Here is a 27,590-nt window from a genome sequence, read left to right on the forward strand (position 1 = left end):
TAAACCATTTATAACTTTTTGCTTTTATTTAAATGTTTTCTGAAAACATTGATTACAACCTCGCCTCAAGTTCACCCATCAACTTCAGCCACGAAAATTCAATGTTCTTTGAAATCCAGAATCCTAGTGGCAAGGGGTAATGTAGTGGTTGACTTCGGCAACTGGAGAGCATGGTGGATTACAACATAGTAATTCATAAAAACAAAACGGTGCAAGAGGCTCTTTGGTGCCAAAAAAAATGAAAGGTAACTGTCACTGGTGTATTTATGAATGTTATAGAGAAGAAAGCAATCAAAGTATAAACTCTTCCTCATGGTACTATGGAATCATTAGTCTAAAGACACTGGAGACTCCTGTACCTTGAGTATTCTGCAAAGAAATATCAGTGTTAAAGAAAAGCTGCATAAAAAATAAACAATTAGAAGAAACTAATTAACTGAGAGAGAAGAATACTGTGGCTCTCAGGAGGAGGAAAAGAGACATCAGTTAGGGCTCTGTCCCGCAGTGGGCATATCAGACTTCTAAGATCTGGGTGCTGAGATCTTGCAGGATCAAGGCCTTCGTTTTCTTCCCAATTTTGATTGGGTGTTTATGTGGTGATGTACCGACCGGCAGCATCAAATTTTGAGTAAACTCATGAAAGAACATACTGCTCAAGTCACAGTACAAACTCAAAACACAACAATTTTACCGCTTTAGTTATATTCCAACACCTAGCCATAAGGAGAAACCCCACACTTCACATGGAAGCAAATAAACCTTAAAGTAACTTGCAAATTCAAATAACTCAGGATTCATTAAATTTTTTTAACCAGATAAGCGTTATAAAAAGTCAGACTTATTTGTGAAATTTTTAGACTACAATGGATTAGCCGATCTTCGCTTAAAGATATACATATATACAAAATTTAGACAAATTTCTATCTTGAGTAGAACAGCAGGTAAAGGAGAAACAGAGAGATAAAAGGCCAACTTCTGCCATCACAAGCACTTGGGGTTCCACATTGACTCCAGACACTATTGCATGCATAAGGTGTGCATCAGAGTTGCATATATGTATCTGCAGTTATAATTTAGCTCACTGTCTAGTTTCTGTTAGAACTTCTTCCTTTCAACTTGATCCAAGAGATAAGGGTTCTATAAGTGATTTGGCTGCAAAAGGAATGAATAAACCATTCGATTATCTAAAACAGTAAGATGTGTAGTCATTTTAACTACTTGGCTAGATTTGTAATATTAAAGCAATTTTCCATTTCAAAATCCTATTCTAACTTGAAACTAAACTAATATATATGAAAGAAATAGAACAGACTAAAATATTCAGATTCTCAGACTTTCTTCTGGAATTATAACCCCTTTAAATGCAACAATCCGTTTTTAATGCAAGTTTACTTCGCTGGACTACCACAGCATGTCCTATATGCTTTTTTAAAATCAGTGCTTGTCTCAGTGTATTCAAATATACAGCTGAAACATTTGCACCCCCTAGCTGTCACAGGTAAAACACAGTACTTATAGCTAACTTACATTCATTTTCAACTTCAAATTTATTGAGGCAGTTTATATCAATGTATCCATAAAATAATTCAGAAATAACCCAAGTTTACCATTTAAACATCTTCATGATTTATCCATTTACACACTCAGTACACAAACAACCCAGCCTCTGTACAGGTTCATCACATGCAAACCACCCATAAAGACAAAAACTTTAGTTAAAAATAAGTCACAACTCAGTGTACTGTTTCAACTGCATCTCCATTTACCAAATGGCACATTGAATATTCTGTAAAATAAGATGTTTTTAACAATCTTGTTAAAAAATTCTTGGGCAAAATATTTCTAGACTTAAAAAACCTCCCAAGATTTTTCAAAACACTCAAGATACTATACAACTTATAATAACCTTGAAATAGGTTTACAAGGTTAACGAAGGTATTTACATACCCAATAATGTAAAGCAAAAAATTCAGATTTCTAATGACAAAATGTGATGCATTAAAGATTTATGAAATTAAAATTAAGGCTCTTTGTATAGTAATTTATGTAACTTTACATAATAGCCAACTTTGGAAATGTCAGTCTTGCACATTCTTGTCAGTCTACTGCATTTAAAGCAGTAGAGTATATTAAGTATTACTTTGAATAATTACAAGCTACTTCTATGTTTGAGCATGCTTTTGAAACATTGTAGTTATTAAATATTTACAATGTGTAGCCTTCAAACTTTATGGAAAAAGCACAAGTATGATTGCCTGACTAATACAAACACCATACTTGCAAAAACATTTTTGCTTCTCAAAATTAAATGCAATTACTACAGTTTTAAAAAGCAAACCAGATTTGAAAAGGTTTAGTATGTGCCTGAATGTGGACAGCAAAATTTGCTCAAATAACTCAGACAGTAATGTTTTTCAGCTTAGATGGAAAGTTTATTTTGTATCAGACTTCAGCTTCTTTAAGCACATAGAAAAATTAAATATTTAAAAAAAAATATTTCCAAGAGCATGTATGTTTTCTGAATGATGCCCTCATATTTGTTGAAAAACCACTACTGTCTTACAGGGTGTAATGAATGGTCCACAGTTAAATTTCAGGATTTGTGTTTAACTGAAAGCAACTTACTGTATTTCAAATGTCATTTCTCTTAAAAAGCACAGGGATGTAAAACACTGAAGACAGAACAAAAAAATGGAATGGTAATCTAAGGATCAAATTCATTAGCCATTTATCCTACTATATCAAAATTTGTAGTCAGAATTGTCTTTATTGACTTTATTTTAGTTTTTGTACACAAAGAAAAACATGTTCATATCCATCATGAACAAAAACTTAAAAAGGCAGAACTAGAAGACATGTGTGTTCTTCACCAAAGCAAAGCTGTGCTAAAGGTTCCAAACATTTCCATTTTTAAAATAAATATTTTCTTCTTCCGGTGTCTACATTCCAGTCTTCAGAGTATCACTGGAAACTGAAGCCTATCATGAAATACACACGTTTAAACAGAGTCCCAGCTCACTGTGTTTGGTAACTTGCCATACCATATCCAGCTTGGTTAGGTATTACAGGAGCACCTTGTCCCTGGGCAGGCTGAGCACCAAATCCACCCATCCAGGCAGCAGATGGAGATTGGCTTTAAAAACAAACAAAAAAAGGCAAGCCAATCAAGTTATTTACAAAGAGATGCAAAATCTGATATTGCTTCTGTTACCTTCTACTCCTGCCAAGGTCAAAAGCTTCCCAACTTCTCACAAAAATAATGCACATACAGGAAGATTTTAGAGCAGGTTCTTCTCCTAAAACATGCCTGCTTTTGGAAAAAACCACAAGCCAAGAAACCTACATACTAGCTGCACTGGCTAGCAAGCTCCAAATCAGAAAGGTATTGTTCAAATACATAAAAGGAAATTATTAAGGAAATCAATTTTAAATGCCCCCATTCAAGTTAAACAAAACAGACAGAATTTGGTTTAGCTCAGACGGAGAAGAAACATTCCATTCGTTTCAAGAGCTCTCCGGACCCTGTACAGTTTTCTTATCTACAGGAGCTGATGACTTGGCAACTTGTTAGCATTTGGAGCAACTTAATTTTATACGCTCAGCAATATGTATTGCACCTTTTCCATTAATATTCAAATGCAAGAAATCCTTTATTATATTATATTTAAATCTAAGTTAATCAAGTTAGACAGATTTTGTGTAGTACTTAAATATAAATTGTTGCTGTAGCCATACTCAAGTTTCTCTGGCTTTATTTCAAATGGAAATATAAATGCAACATAATCAGTCTGAAGCCACTTAATTGAAGAAACACACTTGGGTACAGACAAACAATATCAACTTCTCAGCTGATTTTACAGCAAGAGTTAACATTATTCCAAGAGCTGTGCAAACTTCTACCAACATCACTGATGCATATGTATAAAAAAGGAAAACATAATGGAGAAACATCTGGGTGAGAGAGGGGGAACATGCTGATAAGTCAGCAGTGAAAAATATTACCATGAAATCCTCAGGAGAATATTACAAAAGTAAGACAATTTAAAAAAAAAAAAAAAAAAAAAAAACACCACGTTCTGGACATATATTTTAAATACTCTTAAGAGTGGATGAATGATCAGTTATGCGGTCCATGCCCTTCAGAGTTAGTATGCCACTTAGGTAAATGAAATTCAACAGACTTAAGCCTCCTAGTGCAGAGGGTTTGGCCGGAAAGGCTTGAAGCCAAGAGCACTCCTGATACCAAATTAATCTGAAGTGAGGATCACTGAAGAGTTTTAACATTTCTGGAGAACTGCAACACACCTTTTTTAAAATATTTGAAACAAGTATAATCACTTACTCTACTCCAAATCCCTGTTGATTCCATGCTTGACCATACATTCCGTAAGATGGTACTTGCCATCCGTTGGCCATATATTGCCCATACTGCTGTGGATTTCCATAGACTTGACTCCATTGCCCCCACTGACTGTAGTCAACCTAGGCGCAAAAAAAAAAAAAAAAAAAAAAAAATAGTTCATAGTACAACTCTTACAGACATATTAAATTTAAGGTTTCTGGCAAGGGCAAAACCTTAATCTATGGAGTTACAATTCTTTGCTTTAATTATTGAAAAAAGAATTGCCTTTGCAATAAGGAATTTAAGGTTTCATTACCACCGTAAAATATTTGACTGGGGATGGAGTTAGTCTTCAGTAGCTCAATTAACTAGAATTCAGATATTTCCCAAAGCTGCTTCCCATCTTGAATCATACAAGAAGTTATGTTCCTACAAAGCTGCAAGCCCAACCTGGTAGTGCACTGCAATGTGCACTACCAAAAAGGCCACACCAGGCAATTTCACTAATTGTCTTAATTACTAATTTAATAATAATGTATCAATGGGGAGAGATAATAGTTTTACACTTTACACAGCTGGCTTATGCAAAAACACTCAAACTACTAAAAACAGATTTAAAATTTAATTACCTGTTGGAAGTTTTTAGTCATATCAGGGGATTCTTTACCCCAATAGCATTTAACAACATGTCCTTCAATTGTAGTTCCATTGACTGAAACAATAGCATGTGCTGCACTTTCATGGGTTGAAAACCTAGAGATAAGATAGAAATGAAATTAACAATATGTTTTACTATAATTGATAGTGCTATTACTTTAAAGAACTGTGATTGCATGTGTGCATCACAAGTAGAACTGGTGAAAAATTGTTGACTGAAACTCTCCTCCCCTTCTTCCCCCTATCCCCCAAATACAGATTTGGGTCAATCGAAACATCTGTGAACGCGTGTTGAATTCACCAAATTAGTTTAAAAAAAAAAAAATCCAAAAAAACTTTGTTTAGAAATTTACTTCAATTTCATTTTTATTAACTCAAAATCTAAACAAGTTTTGAGGTTTTATTTATTTTTTTCCACTTTTCAGTTTGCTGAAAGTTTAAAATGTTTTGTTTTGGGTTGACCCAACCTTACCCCCAATGACCATCAAATCAAATCAAATCAAATCAAATCAATCAATAAGAAAGATATTCAGACAACTCTAATCACAAGAAATGCAAAAAATCTTACACCAAATTGTGGCTGCCTTTGTAGGCCTTTATTTTCTGAGGAGCAAATGCCCATAACCTTTAAAGCTTCAATTTCTCCTACAAATGTATACTGCAACGAGAGCTTTTAATTTAACAGCACTGCTAATTCGAGTACATGTTACAGAACAATACATGAAATACTAATATATTAAACAATCGTAGATTTAGTTTAACAGCCTTACCTGACAAATGAGTAACCTTTTTCTGGAAAAACTCTTATTTCCATAATCTGTCCAAATGGTGAAAACGTCTGCCTCATAAGTTGATCTACAACAGATGATATTTTCAACCAATTCATTAGCAACCTTGGGGCTGCAAACGCATTAGTTGTTTAACACGTCTCCCGTACCCCCAATAAAAGTGAATCATACCTGTTAGTCCAGAGGCAATTCCTCCACAGTAAACAGTACAATTTTTTGGACTTGACTGATTTACTACATCTTCAAATCTCAGTTGCTTCGTGCTATCTATACATAGAAAGGGTCATTTTAAAATATTAAAACAGGATTTGCTTTCCAATAATTTTTATTTAATTACAAAATTATACATTTGACAAATCTGCTCAATATTTTAAGACAAATCCACAGGAAAAATAAGAACGATAATGATTTAATATACTAGGCCTTTTATTCCTGAATATCTGTGAGTCAAACACATACTAACTTACAAGTTAAGTGAATTTGATGACTTAAGTGTATTGCTAACTGAACATTGTAACGTCCAGCATAACAGTACATGTGCTGGAGAGCTAATACAAGGTAAATACAAACATCTTACTTTCTTGTGTACTTTTAGGAGCAGGTGGTTTTCGTGTTGCCCAGTTAGTTCTGATTTGACGGCCGCCCAACCACTGGCCTCCCATGTGCACAATTGCATTTTCTGCATCCTGAAGGACATCAAAATTAAGACTCATTCAACATTCGTGGACAAGGAGAGAAGATAGGTAAGCCTACTACTTTTGAGAATGTAATCATTTGTCATTGGGATTAATTTACATATAACAGCAATACCAGTTACTAATAAAGTTACTGCAGTTTTCAAGACTTTGGGCATTTAATATATTAAAGCAGCTACATCATAAAATTTTGCAGTAACATTAAAATCTAGTAATGAAAAAATTACTTCACTAGTGAACTGCTATTTCCAATGCACAGAATACACAACACAAGACAATGGAAGCCATGTATATAGCAAGGATATTATAGCTAGACAAGCAAACAGAAACAAAGCCTATAATTGAATACCCAGTGGTCTCCTGATCAACATTATACAAAGGTCATATGATTACCAAAAGCAATCTTAACTAAAATAAATTAAACCAAAAACATAAGAGTTTAGTTTACAAAGCTCAAATAACACTATAATTAATCTCTTACCAACAACTATATGGGAAATGTATGCAAAAACGCATTTAACAAACAGATGGAAAGTAACATGAACCTATTATACTTGGATATAGAAAAACTTTCATAATTATTAATTTTGTTGATCTTATTGCTTTATCTAGAATATTCATAATGAATACGTTTCTGACCCACAGATTTCCAGTGTGACAAATTATGTATCAAGAAGGAACTGCTGCAAAAGGGTATTGCATCTTTAAGTTCAAAACCATTATCAACCTGGCTGCATATTGGTTAAATTTTGGTAGTAAATGGTGATGTAAGAGGAAATACTACATTCTGAGAAGGCAGAACTGTAGGTAAGAGGAATTTGCAAAGCTGAGATTGGCCCCACCTTTTCTACCACCCAACCTAACAACCTCATGTCACCCATTTTTCCCTGCTATAGCCTCCCATTTGCCCCTTCGTGGTATTCAACTTACATCACCTCTGAACGCAGTCCAACATTTACAGAGCCATAAGAGCAAACATCATCATACAAACATGGAAAATAAACACAGCCAATAGCCTAAACAGCTTAATTCAGACGTAATTCATAAGTGCACCCTGAATGCAGATACTTTGAAGGCGGAGAGACAGGGTCACACGGCACACAGTTTGGAAGACTGTTTCAAAGTCATGGGGGCTAGGATAGGTTCCATCTCCCTGAACTGCAAGGTGCAAAGCTGAGAATACGTGGGTGAAAATTGGGAGGAACTTAAAGACAAAAGCAGGAACAGAAGCAGATGAGATATAACAGTGATCCTGGTCCTATAGTGTGCTGAGCACTTTCAAGACTGAACAGCACAAAGCACTCAGAACTTTGTACGTTTGGCTCTAAGTGTTTCATGTTTTTGGAAGAAAATAAGACTCAAATATGACAGAGAAAGGGAGGGATACCAGAGAAAAGCAGGCGGGCACATGCAGGGAGTAATTTTTAAAACACTTATTTACACTTAAAATAAGCAGTGGCTGATCTACATAGACTACAGCTCAAGAAAGTAACAAACCCAACCTTTTTTTGGTATTCTTATCAGTTAGAGTTTTGTTGATGTTTTTTAATTAAAGTATCTGGTATAAAATTATGTGCTCCTATTTGACACTAAGAAAATACCAAGTTCCAAACTGAACTGTATTTTCACTGGTACACTCTTAAAAAGGAACAATCACGTAATTTAGGCTCTATATAAATATAAACAGTCTCAGCATTTTTTCTGCAGGGCTGGAAACTGAAACAACCTTATGATAATGCAAGAGAATCAGAAAATAAAAAAGATTTATCTACTTTTGCTGTCTGTATTAAGGAATGCCAATTAGACAAAGCATAAGCAGTAAAATGTAAACTAGAGTTTTAGTGTTTTCAATTTTAATAAAGCAAGGTTTCTTAATATTATTTTCATCATGGAATGTCCTTTTAACTATGAAAGCACTGAACTTCATTCAACAGTTCAAAAATGAAAAAACTATGTGAAATACTTCCAACAACAAAGCACTAGACGTATGTTTGTTATAATCCCAAGCCCCTGAAATATTTGTACATTTGTCTCTTTTTCAATACACAGAACAAGCTTAGGAAGGCAATATGGAGGAGCTATGTAAACAATCCCTCAAGTACTTCTGTATAAAAATAGCTCTGTTTCTCATAGCTACCTTGTGTGGGCAATTCGTTTCACAATATGTTCTCAGATATTCTAGTTAGCATATGGTATAACTTAAAATTACTCTTTATAAAAAGCACCTTGTTGCCATAAATAGTGAGGATGTACCATTAACTATGGACACTATTTATTTAATATAATTCTTAAAAATAAGATTTTTAGCTATCCTATTAAAGGGATAGTCAATGTAAGTCACTTCTGTCTGGACTATTTTTACCCATTACTACTATATTTAAGATTACCGGGGGGGGGGGGGGAATCTCTTCACTTTTACCTTTTCTTTGACAGGACTTTGTTTATAGCCAATTTCAATATTTTCCCCTAAATGATCAATTCATTTCCCTTAGGAAAGGGATCCTTAGTAAAGGTATCACAGCAAAAGAGGCGGGGGAAAACTTTTTTTAAAAAATAGGGGGGAAAAAATCTGTAAAATTACAAAAATTGGCGGGATGACTGGCAGGATTAGTACCTGAAACTTTCAATTTTTTATTTATTTTTTTTTAAAATATAGATGACTTCAAGTCTCTTTAATCACTGCTTTGCATAAATACTAGTCTGTATAAAGATTATTCCTGCAAGGTGGTTACTCACCAGTTTATTATAAAATGATACAAAACCATAGCCTTTTGATTTTCCAGTTGCCATATCTTTAACTACCCGTGCATCCCTGTGAAAAGAAGCACAGCTATATGAGGGAATTATTATTAACCTTCAAAATAAAAACTAAAAGGAACCACACACACTGTATTGTGAGCATATTTGTTTTTCTTTTTTATAAATTCAGTTAGCCCTAAAACTATAGCCATTCCTGAACTCTCCCTATTGCTTCTTTACCTGTTAGAAAAAAGCAGTAGGACAAAAAAATAACATGTAATAAACATGCAACCTATCCACATAACCTCTTCTGGCTAAAACTAAAATGTTCAAATTCGAAGTTTAAAAAGGAACAAAGTTTCCTTTTCTAAAATTCTATTAGCTAAGGTCCTCTAAGGTTTACTGTTCTATAAATTACTGTAACAGTTCTATCTACTTTACCATGCATTTTCTAAATAGTTAAATGTCTCCTGCCTAGTGATACAAAATATATGAAATATTAAAAAATTGAAAAAGAGGAAAAAAAATAGGAATTAAAAGGCATACATGGCCTGGTTAACAGATTTCTTTATTTTTCTTGGTCAATTCTCTACCATCATTTTGGAGTTTGGGCAGCTGTAAATTTTGAAAAATTGACATTTTCAGAAATTTAAGAAAGGATAATAAAACTAACAACAATGCTAAGCACACCAGTACGAAAACAACAAATTTACACAGAAATTTTTAGTGAGTAAGTTAAAATGATTGGAAATATAGAACTGCACTGAATATAGAATGTTAAAATGTAAATACTAAAATATGTATATATAAATAATGTATAATAAGAATAAATAGAAATGAGAAAAAATCTACAACTGAGTTCCAGTGTGCACAGTTCCTTGCAGTTAGCCTTCAAGATCCTGTCCATTCTTATGAGCAATTCTGCAAAATAACCAGAATGCTATTACTTTTAATTGTGACTTGGACTTTAGAAAAACTGCAGGTCTCAGGTATAAATATAGACTGAGAAATAGAAACCTGTATTCTTTTTATATTGATTTTTAAACAGTACTACTTACCACATTTAGAGATAAAAAGCAAAGTAAACAACAAAATAGCAGAAGATAAGAAATAAGGTTTATGGTACATTTAAAAGTGTACAGAGCAAGAAAAATGAGAATTTTTGTTCTTAGCAGAAATATAGTCCTGTAAAGTAGCACAAAAAGTTCACATGTAACTTTTTTTTTTTTTTTTTTTTTTTTTTAAGGATTTTAAAAAGAAAGTTATATGAGATCAATGTACTTTTTTGAAGCCACTATCTTATTCAAAGAGACATACATGCTTTAGCACTTCAAGAATTCTTGTAATGTTTAACATGTTCAATTAAAACACAATAGATGTTTTGAAAGCTAACCTTAAATATGTAATATAGATAGGTATTTATCCCTTAACTGGCAGAAGTGTGCACAAATATAAACACAGCATTTTTTCATTGAAATATAGCACTTTTAACTTAACCCCCCTTCTATTAATTGAAAAGTTATTTCATACTTCAGGAAAAAAAACAAAACTTACATTTATACAAGATATATTCACAACTTAGCTAAGTTTTACAACTAGCTACACTTACTGCATCACAAAATTACACCTTGATATTTACCTGCTTTCCTATACTGCCTATAGGCAAGTCTGATGGAATACACAACACTTGTAATTTTTGAAATCACTATTCTGCACGCAAACACTAAACAAAAAAATTAGTCACACTAACAAAAGCTGTTGATGTGTTATTTTTCTGGTTATTCAATTAAAAACCGGAATGACCTTTATATGTAAATTAGGTTAAAAGCATACTGCTTTCAACAAGATTGGAGAACAGAATTCATTAAATGTATTTATAAACATGTGATGCACAACCTGAAATAAAGACATCTCACCATCCACCCCAATATAATGGGAACTTTAACACACAATCTGTAAAAAGATGAAGAAATACTATTTCAGACAAAAACCAAACTTATGCTAGAGTTTTCCCTGAACTGATGTTTGCAATATTGATTATGATACTTACGATATTTTACCAAAAGGAGCAAATGCTGACTTGATGTCTTCTGTTGTTATTTCTGGACTTAAATCCCCAACAAACACATGGAAGTGATCTGCAAATAAAGCATTATCTAATCAAATATTTAACTGCTATCTAGCAATTTAACTCCTTGCATACTTCTGAGAAAGTGAGTTTGAGCAAAGAACTGGGATCCAGGAACTCCCAGGAAATTTAATTCAAGGATTCCATCAGACATTCAACAGTAATTTAACTTCTCCACCTCAGATTTTTAAAAAGGCTCCAGAGGTGATCCTGTCAATTACCGGCCAGGAAGTCTAAATGCAGTACCAGGCAAATTGGTAGAAACTATAGTAAAGAACAGAATTATGAGAGAGACGGATGAACATGATTTGTTGGGAAAAAGTCAACATGCCTTTTGTAAAGAGAAATCATGTCTCACCAATCTATTAGAATTCTTTGAGGGTGTCAACAAATACGTGGACAAGGGGGATCCAGTGCATATAGTGTACTTGGACTTTCATAGAGCCTTTGACAAGTTCCCTCACCAAAGGCTCTTAAGCAAAGCAAGGAGTCTTAGGATAAGAGATAAGGTCCTCGCTTGGATCAGGAACTGGTTGAAAAACAGGAAACAAGGGGCAGAAATAAATGTTCAGTTTTCACAGTGAAGAGAGGTAAATAGCAGGGTCTCCCAAGAATTTGTACTGGGACTAGAACTGTTTTCAACATATTCATAAATGGTCTGGAAAAAGGTGTAAACAGTGAGGTGGCAAAGTTTGAAGATGATACAAAATTACTCACGATAATTAAGCCCAAAGCTGACTGTGAAGAGCTACAAAGGGATCTCACAAAACTGGGTGACCGGGCAACAAAATCGCAGATGAAATTCAATGTTGATAAATGCAAAGTTATGCACATTGGAAAACATAATCCCAAATATAAATACAAAATGATAGGGACTAAATTAGCTATTAACTCCAGAAAGAGATCTTGGAGTAATTGTAGTTCTCTGAAAATGTGCTCGATATGCAGCGGCAGTCAAAAAAGCTAACAGGATGTTAAGCACCATTAGGAAAGGGACAGATAATGACAGAAAATATCATAATGACACTATATAAATCCATGGTACGCGCCCACCTTGAATACTGCATGCAGTTCTGGTTGCCCCATCTCAAAAAAGATATATTGGAATTGGAAAAAGTACAGAGAAGGGAAACCAAAATAATAGGGGTATGGAATAGCTTCCATATGAGGAAAGGTTAAAAAGACTCAGGACTGTTCAACTTAGCAGAGACAACTAAGAGGGGATATGATGGGGTCTATAAAATCATGAATGGTCTGCAGAAAGTGAAATAAAGAAGTGTTATTTACCCCTTCACATAACAGAAGTAATTGGGGTCACACGATGAAATTAATAGGCAGCAGGTTTAAAACAAATATAAGAAAGCATTTCTTCACACAACGCACTGTGGGAACTCATTGCTGGGGATGTTGTAAAGGCCAAAAATATAACTGGGTTCAAAAAAGATTTAGGTAAGTTCATGGAGGATAAGTCCATTAATGGCTATTAGCCAAGATGGTCAGGGATTCAACCCTACGTTCTGGCTGTCCCTAAGCCTTTGACTGCCAGATTCTGGGTCTGGACAAGACGGGATGGATCACTCAATAATTGCCCAGTTTTGTTCATTCCCTCTGAAGCATCTGGGATTGGCCATTGTCAGAAGACAGGATACTGGGCTACATGGACCATTGGTCTGACCCAGGATGGTCATTCTTATGTTCTTTAGTTTCTACCATTTGTAAAATAGAGTAAAATACAGGGAACGTTTTAAGACTTCAATTGTAAACACGAATGTGGGTATTTCTGCTATTAAAACTCAGCATGAGAGGTAAAATACAATAATATTTAGACATTTGTCACTGCAACCTATTTTTACACTAATCTCTATACAAATATTTCACAATGTAATACTGTGGAATTACTTACTGGATGTATCTTTTTTCTGGCTACTCGGTGTTGTTGCCCAGTTTACTTTGACCTCCTGAAAATAAATGTAAGATTTAGCATAAATTCATAAAACTAGAAATTAATGTACACTCAAAGGCCACTTACAAATATTAACCTAAACAAGTTCTCCCCCAATAGAAAGAATAAGAGTTTTTTTAAGGCATCAGAGGATGTATTTTTTTTAAGCAAGACCGTGATTAATCGTTTTCAGTGAAATTCTTCACATCATAATTTATATATCTGACATAAATCTAATTTCTTAAACCTTAGCATTTTTATACACAACTTACCTTTCCCAAAATTTTTCTCCCATTCATAGCAGCTAATGCAGCAGCTGCATCTCTGTGTTCATAAAATTCCACAAAGCAATAAGGGTCATTGCTTGTATGCTGCAAAACAGAAAATCCAACAGAAGAGTTGACCCTTCTGCTATCGGGTTGCTGAGAAGAAAATCCAGGAAAAAATATTACTTATAGCTAGAAACTTTAACAATGTTATTTATTTCATTAGTATTAGATATAACCTTTAAAATAACATTAAGAATGTAATACATTGAACTCTAATTTTTAAAATTGAACTCTTTTTGAAGATATTTCAAATGTGAACATTTCTTATCAAAGTTAAATCCATTTTTTAAGTCTTCATTTAGCATTAGTCTACTAAGCTTAACACATACCAAGTTACCTTAAGGTTACCTGCAGAGGGAAAAAATGGGTTTGGGAAATTCTGCATCTTTAACACATACAAAGAAAGCCTGAAAGATTTATCATTTCCCTCCTATCCCCTCCAAGTTTTTCTTCTTTCTCCTCCTGATTGACAAAATCTTTCCTTTATTTGCCAAAGGACTCCTTGGTAGACCAGAAAACTGGAGTGGGAGATCTCTTAGCTCCAACAAGTGAAAATATTGAATCTTGTCAACAGTTGGATGCAAATATCTTTTGAAGGAGTCAATAAGTTAATATCAGAGGGGTAGCCGTGTTAGTCTGAATCTGTAAAAAGCAACAGAGGGTCCTGTGGCACCTTTAAGACTAACAGACTAACAATAAGTTAATAGTAAAGTGTAAAAGTGACTAAAAATCCTCTCTTCACAACTGGTCAAGCTTTAATTTCGATACTTATGATATCATAATGCTACATGGTCTCCTATCATCCATACTGTATGCTACGAACTGCTGGGGTTGGAAAGACCTGAAATTGTAATGTAAAATCAAGCAGACAAACCTGTCGGACTTTCTTTAGACATTTTGAAGCAGGGAAAAAGAAGGGTACAAACAGCCCCATCTGCCCTTCAGGTCACTTTTAAATAACACTAATTGCTAAACAGTTTTATTAAATACAGCAGCGATATTAAATGTAAAGAAAGTCAATGACTTCTGAGAAGCCAATCAAATCGTAATCATCATTACAGTATGAAATTCAAACACTAGGTTTTAAGCTTTGTGAAAAATGTTTGCAGTGTGCACTAAGTTGGAGTTTTACACTGGTATATCTGCATTACTGATATAGCATGTACAATCCCAGGACCAAAGAGCTCATAAAGCAAGTTCTGAAAAACAGCTAATTTAAAACAAAATTAAGTTCACTGCAAGAACCTCATTTTCCCTTCTGCCTTCTTTCAGATGTATAGCAAAATTTCTGTTGTAAATTAATTGCTAACCCACCGTGCTCTTGCACAGCAGCACTTTCTCCAGTAATGCCACCAAAAATGTGGAGATTGGGTCTTTATTTCACACTGCTTTAACCATTAGCCAATATGTTGGTTCATATACGAAGTATCAGATACAAAGAAATGCCTATTTAAGGGATAATATGTGCTCAAATATAGTTTCCAGAGGGATATAAAGGAAGGCAGTCACTCACCCACATCTCTGATATTGACATAAAAGAACTGGATAGTCTGGCCCTAAAGTAGCGCTAAGGGACAATAAAGAGGACAGAAATAGCCCTCCAAAACACCCTCAGTACAGGGCATCTACCAACTGGTACAGAGCCACCACATAGTCTCTACGCTGGCCATCTTCTCAGCCCTTGTGATAGGGACATGTCAGGAGGAGGACAGGATGTGGCTGGAGGCCTTAAGAAGCATATCTTAGAATTAGCACAGTCTCATGACTTCTCTAACCACCAGGAGTGGGGTAGGTGCCCAGCTGCCCCAGAACACCACAGATACAAGTGAGGCTTAAAGCCCCCTTTCTCTCTCTGCCCATCACATTCCTGCTGCATGAAGAGGAAGAATGGAGGAAACTAAGTATACATAGTGCATGTATTTGAGTTTATTCTTCCATTAGAACCTGCCCAATTTTCACCCTCATTTCAATTAAAGGGCCTTTTAAGGAGTGATTTTGGATACCTCAGTTTTTGGGTGTCCAATTCAAGATACCTTTAAAGGTCCCAATATGCAAAAATTACTGAGCAGCCACTCTCTGAAAAAAATCAAACCCATTTAGGCCATCTCAAGATGGGCACCCAAAATCTCTAGTCATTTTTGACTATTTGGTCCATGTCTTCTACAAGAGGGATAACAAAAATGGAAGCACAGAACTGAGAGCAAAGGAAAGTAGCATGCTAATTAGTCCTGGGGAAGAAACTATGTACCATCACAGGTGGACACATTCAATACTATCTCCACTGGGGGAGATGAGAGATAAGTTGGTGACTAGGTCTTGAGCAAGATGCTCTTAAATAGGAGAGCTAGTTTAGTGTCCGTGAAAAGATGAGGACTAAACACTGATTTTTAGAGAGAAGGACAGAATAGGCAGGTGCAGCTCAACCTGTATACATAAGTATAGTTTTGCCATGTCTTCACCTGCAATACACCCACTATTCTAGTTCTGGAAAAGAGTCTGCCAGTTGAATGTGAATTGTTTTCAAGGTGTACAAATGGAAACAAGGAGTAAAAGTGTTTTAAGGCACCTATTACTCAAACTAGGTTTGAAATGCATTTCCACAAATTAAAGGCTGTTGTACTGATCCACTGTACCACCAGCATAATATTTCAATCTAAATATGAATGAGATGCAATTACCACAGACATTTGCAGTCTATTAAATATAATATAAAATACAAGTGTTAGCATGTTGTTTGTAGTGAACCACCCTGACAGAAACATCATACATTCCATTTTCTGTTTTCTCTCAATCTGAAAACTCAGACAAGACAAAGATGCCAGTTAATAATTTCTAAAAGCAAGCATTTAAATTTGGTACTACTACAGGCCACCGAATTCAGGGTGAACTTTGAACGCACACACACTTTAAAGGTCATAAATGGGCACCGCACATTTGGATACTTTATTACAGGTGAAACCTGTAATTTGACTAAGAAAATGGCACTGATTCTACTCTTATTGAGCTATTTTCTTTCATATTAGATAGCTAAGTCAGATAAATCAAGGACAGATTAGTAGACTGGCTGAAGAGTATGGGTCAGTGAAAGATTTTGGAATATCTCAACCCTTCATCCATTCTAGATTATTTATTGACAGCTGCTAAAGTCACTGGGTAAGGAAGTGAACATGCGTGACTGAGAATTTATCTACAGTAGATTTATTACTATAACTCCATTTAACCATCCATGGTTATTAAAAATGTAGAACTATAAAGATTGGGTTAAGATGTCTGCAGTGCTAGAAATTCCCACTAAGTTGTCATGAAACCAAAGGATGCCAATACTCAATTGTACAAGCTGAAGATTGTCTTGGAAGGAGCTTATTCCTAAAGAGTACCTGGGAACAAAAACTCAGATGACAGCCTTTGAGCACAAGCTGACAACTGCTGAGTCATGCATAGTGTTGAGTCCAAATACATAGAGCCCTGCGCAGATACAAAATTACACTTGCGGATTCGGATATCCGCAGATATAAATCAGTATCCTCAGAACTGCAGAGCTCTCACAGGAACCGCAGCAGCAAAAGGAGCAGAACGTGGGGCTGCTGCTCCCATTAGCCAGCGCCCCGCGCAGTGGCTCCTCAGCGCGGCTGTACCGCCCCCATCCCTGCCTACTGGGGCGGGTACCAGGCTCACTGGCAGCTGTTCCTGGTCGCGCTCTTGTGTTCAAGTGGCATGCAGGCCCCCAGACAGGAGATGCAGATAGCTGCATGGAAGGGCCAGGGGCAGGGCTGGGGACGGTACGGAGGAGGAGAGGAGCTGCTGGCGTGGGCGTTGGGTCCTGGGAGCGGTGGCCCCACGTTCTGCTCCTTTCACCGCTGCGGCCCCTGGGAGAGCCCAGTGGTTCCGTGGATACCGATTTATATCTGCATCCGTGGATATAAATTTGTATCTGTGCAGGGCTCTACAAATACAGTTTGCTTAGGAAGCTACATTCTACCATATACCAGCGTTGCAGAGATATGCTGCCAATCTGATTTTCTGCATTTTTATACAAAACCAGTATGCTATATCTGATACCATTTAGAAATGGAAGGCCTTACCTCTGTTATCATTTTACAGCTTTTGCATGGTCCAATCTGGCTGAATAACTGAAGTATAAGTACTTCAGTCACATCTCTGGAGAGGTTTCCTACATAGCTACACAAGGAAATAAACAACATTTTAAATCCAGCAACTTTATCTTCAAGTTTATAATAGATTTTAACATATTATACAATTTCTATGTAAAACCTCCTTTTAAATATCGCACACTGAACAAAATACTTCACAATATTTGCATATGAACTTATTCACAGTTACTAAATTAACAAGTTTCCTAAATTATAAGATTGGCAATGCAACTGAGATCATGAAACTAGAAATAGTCATGTAATAGTACATAGCAGTATTACTTTTGTCAGCAGCAACAAAAAGGGATCAGGCAATCAAGTTGGGAATGATGTTTAAAATCAAGTTTTGGTATCCACTGACTACCTGCCTAACACCATTTTGGAGGGTAGGAAAAATTATTCTTTTATATATTCAACATCATATTCCTTAATATTTTATTGATATATAACTCAGCCACATGTGAAGATGACAAGCTCTCTCATAATTAGAGAGCTCAATTATTTGGTTCTATTGCATCTAGTCATTTGGGGGGAAACAACACACCCGAAAACAAGCAATGTAACTTAGAGGGTAGAATAGACAAGGAGTATTCCATTAGGTGTCTGTTGTGGTAACTGGGAATTCCAGAGGGAGGGTAAATGTATTTAAAAAGTACACATGCACCATACACTCTTGCAAGTTTTGACCAAAAGTCATTCTCATACCAACTACTACACTGCCCTTTTCCACCCCCTTTTTTTTTTTGACTTAAGAACTTTTTAGTACTTACACAACCTTCATGACAATTCCAAATTTAAAAGTGTATCAGTTGGTCAATTTCAGGTGAAAAAAGTTTCCTACTCAAACTCCAACAGGAAAGTTCATCTACTTTCTTCAATACTGAAAGCTATTAGAGAATCTAGAATTCACCTCCACAAAAGAAAGCCATGTCATGAAAAACTGCTGAAAATCCACACTTTCTAATTTGAATGATCAAATTTCAGTAATTAAATTCACAGGTATGGAACTGAATTTATATGTAAAAATTGTACAAAGATATTCAGTGTGTTCATTTGTCAATAAAGCCTCCAATCTGGAGGACAGTAACATTCACATCACATAGGTATATTTACAACTTAAGAATATCACAATACCACCCAACTTCAAGTATTCAAGTGTGCCTGTTAAATCACAAACATTTCACATTAATGTATCACTTTCAAACAACTTCACTATGAAGTTTAATTCATATGGGTAAAAATGAAGGCAGAAATATACTAAGTGAAAGCCATTTAAAGTCTGTTTGAAAAGTTGCTTCCTTCAACTAACTAATGAGAAACATCAAATATCTTTAAAATCACTTTTTAAACACTTACATTTACTCCCTTTTGTCTGTTTGTTACCTTTGAAAAGCCTGAAATAAACTCTCTGCCAATGTTATAGTTCCCTATTGGTCAGTCTGCTACTCCAATGACACTGAAATCAACACTACTTACTTGATTGGTTTTGCACCAGTACCACACAAATCTAAATCAAGAGAAAACCTTTTAGGTTTAAAAAACAGCATTTGTTAACTACTGTTTCAGTGAACGTAAAGTATTTGTTTCTCTAATCTCTCAACGAGGTCTTAAATTTTAATTGGGGTCCAGAATAACTTTTTTAGATATCACCTGGATATAAACTTTCCCATTTAGAATATGTATGCATATTTACAAAGTCAATTCTATATATACTAGGGAAAACTCACTATCAGAAACTAATGATTCACAACATTTTAGAATAAATTTCACTGAACAAACAACTTTTTAAAAAAAGATATCCAGACAAACCAGCTATTTGGATGTGTGTGTATATCTATCTAAGTGTAGATCTGAGTGTTATATATATACACAAAAATATACAGCAGCCAGCTACACAAACACTCAGATCTACACTTCTGTCACTATTTGTAATACCGCTGCCAATACATATCACATCTTTAACTGAATTGCAACGTAAGATTTAGAACTTTCTTCTAGGTTACCTAGCCACAACAACATGAATTGTCTTTTCAAACTACACAAATATATGCCATACTAAAGTTAGTTTAAATTTTAAAAAAAATTAGCTAAACCGGGGCGGGCAAACTTTTTGGCCTGAGGGCCGCATCGGGTTTCGTAAATTGCATGGAGGGCTGGTTAGGGAAGGGGGTTGTGCCCCCCCCCCGGACTCCTACCCCATCCAACCCCCCCATTCCCTGACGGCCCCTCTGGGACCCCTACCCCATCCACATACACCCACTCCCTGTCCCCTGACTGCCCCCGGACCTCCGCTGCCCCATCCAACCCCTCCTCTCATTCCTGACAGCCTCCCCGGGACCCCTGCCCCATCCAACCACCCCTTCTCCCCGTCCCGACTGCCCCTGGAACCCCCGCCCCTGACTGCCCCCTGCCGCCCCATCCATCCCCCCTCCTTCCTGACTGCCTCCCGGGACCTCTGCCCCCATTAAGCCCCCTGTTCCCTCCCGACCGCCTTGACCCCTATCCACTCCCCCGCCCACCACCCCAAACTCCCCTGCCCTCTATCCAACCCCCCCTTCTCCCTGCCCCCTTATCACGCTGCCTGGAGCACCGGTGGCTGGCGGTGCTACAGCCATGCCACTCGGCTGGAGGTGGGCCACGCCGCCGCCACCACCCAGCTCAGAGCACCGGGTCAGGCGGGGCTCTGCAGCTGCACTGCCCGAGGAGCTCACAGCCCTGCCACCAAGAGCATTGTGTCGGCGGCGGAGCGAGCAAGCTGAGGCTGCAGGGGAGGGGCCGGGGGCTAGCCTCCTGGGCCAGGAGCTCGGGGGCCGGTCAGGACGGTCCCGCGGGCCGGATGTGGCCCACAGGCCGTAGTTTGCCCACCCCTGGACTAAACGATACTTAATGTTTCAAAAATTTGCAGACTATTCATAGTCTGAACCCAAAATTTAACCTTTGAGGATGTTACTAGAATCAGACAAAAAAAATAACCTCCAGATTATAAATAAAAAAATCCTTGTCAAGAAATAACCCATATTTTTATAGGACCTACATAATGAGCACTTGTTTCCTCTGCTAGCGCTGCAGCAGTATGAGCTAACACATTCCCAAATGGTGTACATAGCCCACACTCATCAATTGCTCTGCACAAACATGATAGTAAACACAATGAAGTCATGTTGGCTTCATCTCCATTGACTCAAAGAAATGAGGGAAGAAGACATTTGCAATATAGTAAAAGATCAGAAAGAGCATCATTCCAAAGTGTATATTAATACTGTGCAAAAACTATACAAAATAGAATCTCTTTTGTGCTGGCAAGAAACTAGAGAAATCATTCTTCAGGAATTAGCATAAGCTTTACTCCACACTAATTTAATAAAATTTCCAAAAAGGACAGTAGGTAGGTTTATATAACTACTAAACCTTTTGCAAAATGATTTTAAGAACTTGCTATAACTCATGTTTCAGCCATTTTGTAGGCTGCTTCCTTATGGAAAAAAGCAATACTACTCTGGGTCAACTAATTCCTAGATTTGAAGGAAGTGTAATGCTTTATTGGCTTAAGAACAAGTTTTTTAAAATTCCCTAAATGCATATCAGATAATTGCATCACTCTATACTGTAGTGTTTTCCTTCAACTTTCAGTGTTATAAAAAAATAGACAAAAACAGTTAACACTATTCTCAAATTGCTACCATTCTGAAACTGCAGTACTGTAGACTCAAGTACATCTATACTACAAAAAAAAAAAACAACAACAACAATTGCAGCAGTAAGTCTCAGAGACAAGTTTGACTGACTTAGGCTCAGGCTATGTAGCTAATAATAGCAGTGTAGATGTTCCCTTTCGGGCTGGAGCTGGGTTTCAGAGCCCAGGCTCCATCCCAAACAGGAACGCCTATAGTGCTATTTTTAGCCCTTTAGCACAAGCCCCATTACCTCAAGTCAGCTGACCCATAGTCTAAGACTCGATGTCGTGGTTTTGTTTGTTTTTGCAATGTAGATGTACCCTCAGACCAATCTGTAATATAATGTTCAATAACATAAGCATAGCAATATCTGCAGAGTCCAGATTTCTAGAAGTACATGAACAATTTGGCCATGCAAACTTATACAAGTTTGGGCCAGTGGGAGTTAAATATCAAGATTTAGCTTTAATATTTTATGCAGTCTTTGTACTTAATATTAGCACTGCCCCCAATATATTCAAAGATGACTTAAAACCAGGGCCGGCTCCAGGCACCAGGCACCCAAGCTGGTGCTTGGGGCGGCACCTGGAGGGGGGCGGCGCGGCGCTCCGGCCGCCGGGCAGAGCGGGGCCACAGCCGGGCTAGCCACCCTCCCCCCGGCGCTCTGGCCGCCCTCCCCCCGGCCGCTGGGGGGAGAGCGGCGAGCCCCTAGTGGGGCTCGCCGCCCTGCGCTCTGGCCGCCGGGGGGAGAGCCGAGCCCCAGACGGGGCTCGCCGCCCTGCCCCCGGCGCTCTTGCCGCCGGGGTGGGGGGAGAGCCGAGCCCCCGCCGGGGCTCGCCGCCCTCCTCCCAGGGCTCCGGCCGCCCTCCCCTCCGGCGCCCTCCCCCCCTGGGGCGGCAAAAAAGCCAGAGCCGGCCCTGCTTAAAACAAAATACAAATATCAAACAACTTTGGTGTAAAGTACTTAACTATCTCAAATAGTCAGGGTAAGGAAGACATTCAACACCTTTGGAACTGAAGTCTTATGTTACCAAAATCCACTCCATGAAGCCACAAAACACCAGCTTGGCTTGAGTGGCCAGCCAATATACTCGTGACTTCACAACAGCCAGGGAAACAGCTACTTGTAACATGCAGCCAGCCTAGAAAGGTTTTTTTTAATATAAATTGTGTATAGTTTAAAAGTTGTACTATGTATTTAGACTATAAAAACTAAGTTTGCAGAACTATGCAATATGATGTTTTGAGCAAAGCAAGTGCTTTTAAAAATACCATTTTCAAGGTCTTCCAAGCTTTTTATATTATTATAACCCACAGGATAGTAGTATGGTTTTGCAAAACTGAAACATTATACAGTAGAGAAAGGCACTTATTATACCTCTCTAGGCTGTCTCCTTAATTCATGGGACCTCAATATGCTGTGGCTTCATGCACATTGACATATTTGTACAGTGTGTTCACTTCTATAAAATTGTGGCACTTGCATACTACACTGATAGGCATAGTTTAAAAACCTAGACCAGATACTGGAAGTCCAAGACATTGTCAAAATCATTCAGTAGTACAATGTCTACAGACCAAGGACTTGTCTTCACTATCGGGGTAAGTCGACCTAAGTTTCGCTACTCCAGCTACGTGAATAACGTAGCTGGAGTCGACTTAGCTTAGATCGATTTACCCTGGTGTCTTCACTGAACTGCGTCGACGGGAGACACTCTCCCGTCGACTTACTTCAATCTTCTCAGGGAGCTGGAGTAACAGGGTCGACCATGGTCGATTTAGCGGGTCTTCACTAGACCCACTAAATCGATCCCTGCTGCATCAATTGCAGCAGTATGGATCTCCCCATAGTGAAAACCATCCCCAAAAAAACAATATCTGAGGTTCACAGATCCTGTTAAGCTAGTAGAAGAAAAATCCTAACAGCAGAGTACACCAACAATCAACTAGGCTGAGGATCAAAAAGAGCTCTATGAGGGTGACATGTTTTTTATCGCTGTACAGTAGGCAAGTGAGGACAGCTATGTTCATAGCTATTTCTTTTTGGCCCGTCAAAGTTCTTCCAGGCTCTACTTTAAAGGAGGATACTGAATGTTTGCGGGGAGGGGTAAGAAAAGGGGAAAGTTATATGGTGAAAATTTCACATAAATTCTAACTCTCTGACTTGGTCAGTGGCATCATCTCACAGATACTGCTAGTGAGCTGCAGGAAAAGAGGAAATGCTTTGGAAATTCCATATTGTATTCCATATAAAAAATTTAAATTGAAAAGAAATTACCTTTATCTATGAGACTTGGCTTTAAGTGAAGTTTGAGATTCAAAGTTTAACAGTTTTAGCTCAGTGCCCCATGGATCAGATTCCACATTCCGAAATACATAATTTGGCATAGTGGGTGATATAACACCTTTGTGTACAGTGGTGACTATTCGAAGACTGCTAATACGGAGAATGAACAACTTTAGTGTGCAAAAAGGGCAGTCCCAAGTCAGAGAACAGATCACTGGCAGGAATCACGTTCTAGCTTCCCAGGAAATCAAAGTAATAAGACTTCAATGTCTATGAAGGATAAGGATCTGACAGACTTTACAAGAGTAAGTTTGATTCCAACTGAAACTTTCGTATCAACAAGATGTGTTATTAGTAAGTTCTAAAGAACTCTTACCAAAAGAGCTGCTGAGGCCTCAAAAACTGTATTAATTTTTTGTTAGTCTAATATATTTTATTACTGATTTCAGTCGCAACAAGTGTGGCATTGAGGATAAATTCAAAAGTACTTTTTTGCGGTTACTTTCTATATAATGTTAATAAGGAGAGACTTTGATCAGAATCCAGACACCATTATATGAGGCACTGTAGAGGTAAACATAGTTCTCTCTTCTTTACCATACTGCCATGTTATGCTGAGTTATAAAAATAAGCTGACAATTTATCAAAATACTACCATTTCCTTTGACAAGTAAGCCAACAATTTTTTTCAGATTTATATAAAAGCCTGAGAGCTGTGAGAGGTTAAATGGCCTTTATTTTCTAGTATTTCAGATACTTTTAACCATTAAGAAGTCATTAAACACCAGAAAGCAATATAATACCACTTGAAATACTGCAAAATAAGTTAATACTGTAGGCAATTAATATTTAAAACAATTACTTAGGACCTAATGCCTTTGGGGGTTTTTTTCCAATTAAAACATTTGATCCCTAACTTGCAGGTGTCTATAGGAGAAAAAATGGTAACGTACAGTATTTTCCAGTGTGGGAGGGATAGCTCAGTGGTTTGAGCATTGGCCTGCTAAACCCAGGGTTGTGAGTTCAATCCTTGAGGGGGCCACTTAGGGATCTGGGGCAAAAATCAGTACTTGGTCCTGCTAGTGAAGGCAGGGGGCTGAACTAGATGGCCTTTCAGGGTCCCTTCCAGTTCTATGAGATAGGTATATCGCCATATATTTTATTTAGAACTCCTGAGATATATTTTCTCTGATAAGTGAAATACCTCATGGGCACAGAACCGTGACACTTATTTTATTGACCACGTGATTATACAATTGATCAATTGGGTTTAAAGATAAAATACCTACTACTTACTTAAAAAAAAAATTAGAGTTCAATGTGTATTACTATTTGGTACTAGATGTCAGTGAGCATCTTGTTCAACTGAAAAGGCATGAATGTTATTTAGTAACCTTAAAAAAACCCCACAAGATGAGCATTTAAGTGAGAATCCTAAATTTAAAAACATTATTGGTATTTCATATGAAGCTAGAGGTGAGTGGAATGTCTAAGCAATTCTACAGCAGGATTTTTGATATTATTATGCAAGAGAAAATTCTTTGTATTTTAAGAAAAGCACTTACAGTATATTAACTTCACAAATTAAGCAGAGATATAATCATATGTGATTATTCAATCTTCTTCTGCAGCTCTTCTGAGGTGTTATTTCAGACATCTTAGCACAAATGTAGTCTTGTCATTAAATGGCTAAGGGTTAAACTAGTTCACTTCCTGATACCTCAATCAAAAGTATAAACTACTAACTCAACACCAGAACTTGACAGCAGCAGCAGTAAGAGCACATTTAAAACTTAGCCTAGTTCTAACTTTCCCAAAAGTTTTTTTGTTTTTAGAGGAGAAGTCAGGAGGATATCTAATTCATTAAAAATAAACTAAATTAAACCTCACTGTGCACCTTACTCTTTCTCCTTCCCCCACTTAAAAAAAAAAAATTCCTAAGATTATTCCCCATTGTCATAAGTGAATTCTAAGTCCCTTTAGGCAGTCAATATCCATTTCTAAAAGTTATTTGGGGTAGAAGGACTCAAAGTATGCACCTCAAAGAGCAAAGGCAGGCCTGGTAATTGTTATGCTAAATTAGGAATAATCAAATCCAACTTTTGTGGATTGGAGAAGAGGCGGGAAAGAGACAGACAATATCACCTAGAAAAATAAAATTAGTTAGAGACCAATTTTATTCCCAACTCAGTCTGCATTTTTAAGTGTCTTAATAACCCAAATTAGCCCCCAAAGGCCATTTCAAAGCTATTTTCCCAAGGCAGGCAAAAGGACAACCTCTTTCTTGCCCACATGCACAGTCTGAATCTTTTGTATTTCATATAGTATATAATGTTCTTCACAAAACTGGCAAAGGGAGCGGAGTTTATAAACTAGTTGAAAATAGTTTGAACAAAACTTATTTTATATAGACTTTTTAAAGCACATATAAAGAGCGCCTATTTATACTTTCCAGGTACCCCCCATATAACTTTAAAATACAACAAAATATTCCAACATAACTAAAGCACAGCCGATTTCAATATGACTATTAGCTATCTAAGCAATTCAAAAGCTCACATTTGTTTATTTTTAAGGAATTTTTGTAAGATTAAGCTCATTTGCTTAGAAGGAAACCTTCAAGCTGTTAGTAAGTCACCACACACTGACACAAAACTCAAGATGTAGTGATTTCTCATGACAGTGTATAGCAAAAAAAACATACAATACAAGTACTGGAGAAAAAAATAAATGACTTTTCTAAACACCCAGTTTTAGGGAAAGAACCCTCTTTCACAATGGTCTTCACCTCACCCCAAGAAAGAAGATGAAACAATGAACATCTGTTTCATGACACCACAAACTAGAACCACGAGGAATCCATTTACCTTGGAGTAGTTGTGGGCATTCTTCTGCCACATACACAATTCAGGTGGGTGAAGGGAGGGGTTTAGTTGCAATAACCTCAAGAGTACAATAAAGAGCATGCCTTCCGCGAAACTGTCAGCCATTGATTATGCACCCCATTCACGATTCTGGATCTCTCCTGGGCCTCCCTCTATACTCACACGGCTTCTGGCTCTCCACTTCCCTCCCAAAGTCAGTATCATCCTGGCTAGTTTCCTCCTCCTACCTCACTTCAATTTTTGCACTTTGCCTTTCAGTTGCTGGACCCTCCCCCCCTCCCAGTCAATATCCTCATCCTCCCCGCAGTCAGTATTTTACTCCTCCCCCTTCCCACACTTCCAATTTATGGACCATCCCCCCCCCTCCCCCCATATCCTCTGCCTTCCTCCATCCCTCCAGGTTGTGTTCTCTGCCCCCGAAATTCTCCTCCCCACCCTTTCCCACTTTCTGCAGCTTCCTGTTCCCTCCCTCTTGCAATCTCGGTCGCCCCCCAACTCCCGTCAACATCTTCCACCTTCCCCTTCCTCTCTCCAGTTTCTGTGGTCTCTCCTCGGCCTCCCTCCCCCGGCCAGGCCCCTCATGTTGTGGCAGCACGTCCCGCGCCACGCACTGAGTTCCCTCCCCACCGTCAATATCCTCCCTCTAGTCCCCGGCGTCCTCCAAACCCGGGTCCACCCGGGGGCTGCTCCTGGCCAAGCCCCCTGGGCCCCCACTCCCCGCCCGGCTCCGGCTCCCGCTCCCTCTTCACTCACAGGGTCCTGGGCTGCCCGTCGTCTTCCATCACGGCGTGAGGGCCGTTCGTAGCTGTCTCCGGGGGGCGCGCTGGGGGGGCTCCGCCGCGCAATGAGAAGGGAAGGTGAGGGCCCCAGCTCCCCTCGCTCCGTCTCGCCCCCGCGCCAGGTCCCGACACCGCAGTCCGAGCAGGAGAGGGAGGCAGCACTACAAAATGGCCGCCGCCGCCAGCCACTCAGG

At 37.9% G+C, this 27,590-nt stretch overlaps 1 protein-coding gene across 3 annotated transcripts; it reads right to left on the bottom strand.

Moving 5' to 3' along the window:
* On the bottom strand, nt 1-27,590 carry TIAL1 (TIA1 cytotoxic granule associated RNA binding protein like 1). Of its 3 annotated transcripts, none has more exons than XM_024206255.3 (12): nt 27,371-27,590; nt 17,703-17,799; nt 13,564-13,662; nt 13,253-13,307; nt 11,272-11,359; nt 9,219-9,294; nt 6,365-6,473; nt 5,959-6,054; nt 5,770-5,854; nt 4,972-5,095; nt 4,343-4,482; nt 1-3,133 (listed from the first exon to the last, which is right to left on the bottom strand). In XM_024206255.3, the coding sequence occupies exons 1-12, from the start codon at nt 27,397-27,399 to the stop codon at nt 3,016-3,018; spliced, it is 1,116 nt and encodes a 371-aa protein (XP_024062023.1). In that variant the 5' UTR covers nt 27,400-27,590; the 3' UTR covers nt 1-3,015. The 3 variants fall into 3 exon arrangements, with proteins under 3 accessions (XP_024062023.1, XP_024062022.1, XP_024062025.1); XM_024206254.3 differs by having other exon boundaries at nt 13,564-13,713; XM_024206257.3 differs by lacking the exons at nt 11,272-11,359; nt 13,253-13,307; nt 13,564-13,662; nt 17,703-17,799; nt 27,371-27,590 and adding an exon at nt 9,768-10,104.

This window comes from Terrapene carolina, unplaced genomic scaffold, assembly GCF_002925995.2.
Source record: "Terrapene carolina triunguis isolate 2854851 unplaced genomic scaffold, T_m_triunguis-2.0 Scaffold95, whole genome shotgun sequence".
NCBI lineage: Eukaryota > Metazoa > Chordata > Testudines > Emydidae > Terrapene > Terrapene triunguis.

Excerpts from the sequence above, each read along its gene's own strand:
- TIAL1 (XM_024206254.3), bottom strand. The coding sequence starts at position 27,399 with ATGGAAGACGACGGGCAGCCCAGGACCCT. Across the intron at positions 13,714-17,702 it reads GCTGTAAAATGATAACAGAG|CAACCCGATAGCAGAAGGGT; the intron begins GTAAGGCCTTCC and ends TTTTCTTCTCAG. Across the intron at positions 6,474-9,218 it reads TATCATTTTATAATAAACTG|GATGCAGAAAATGCAATTGT; the intron begins GTGAGTAACCAC and ends GATGTCCTTCAG.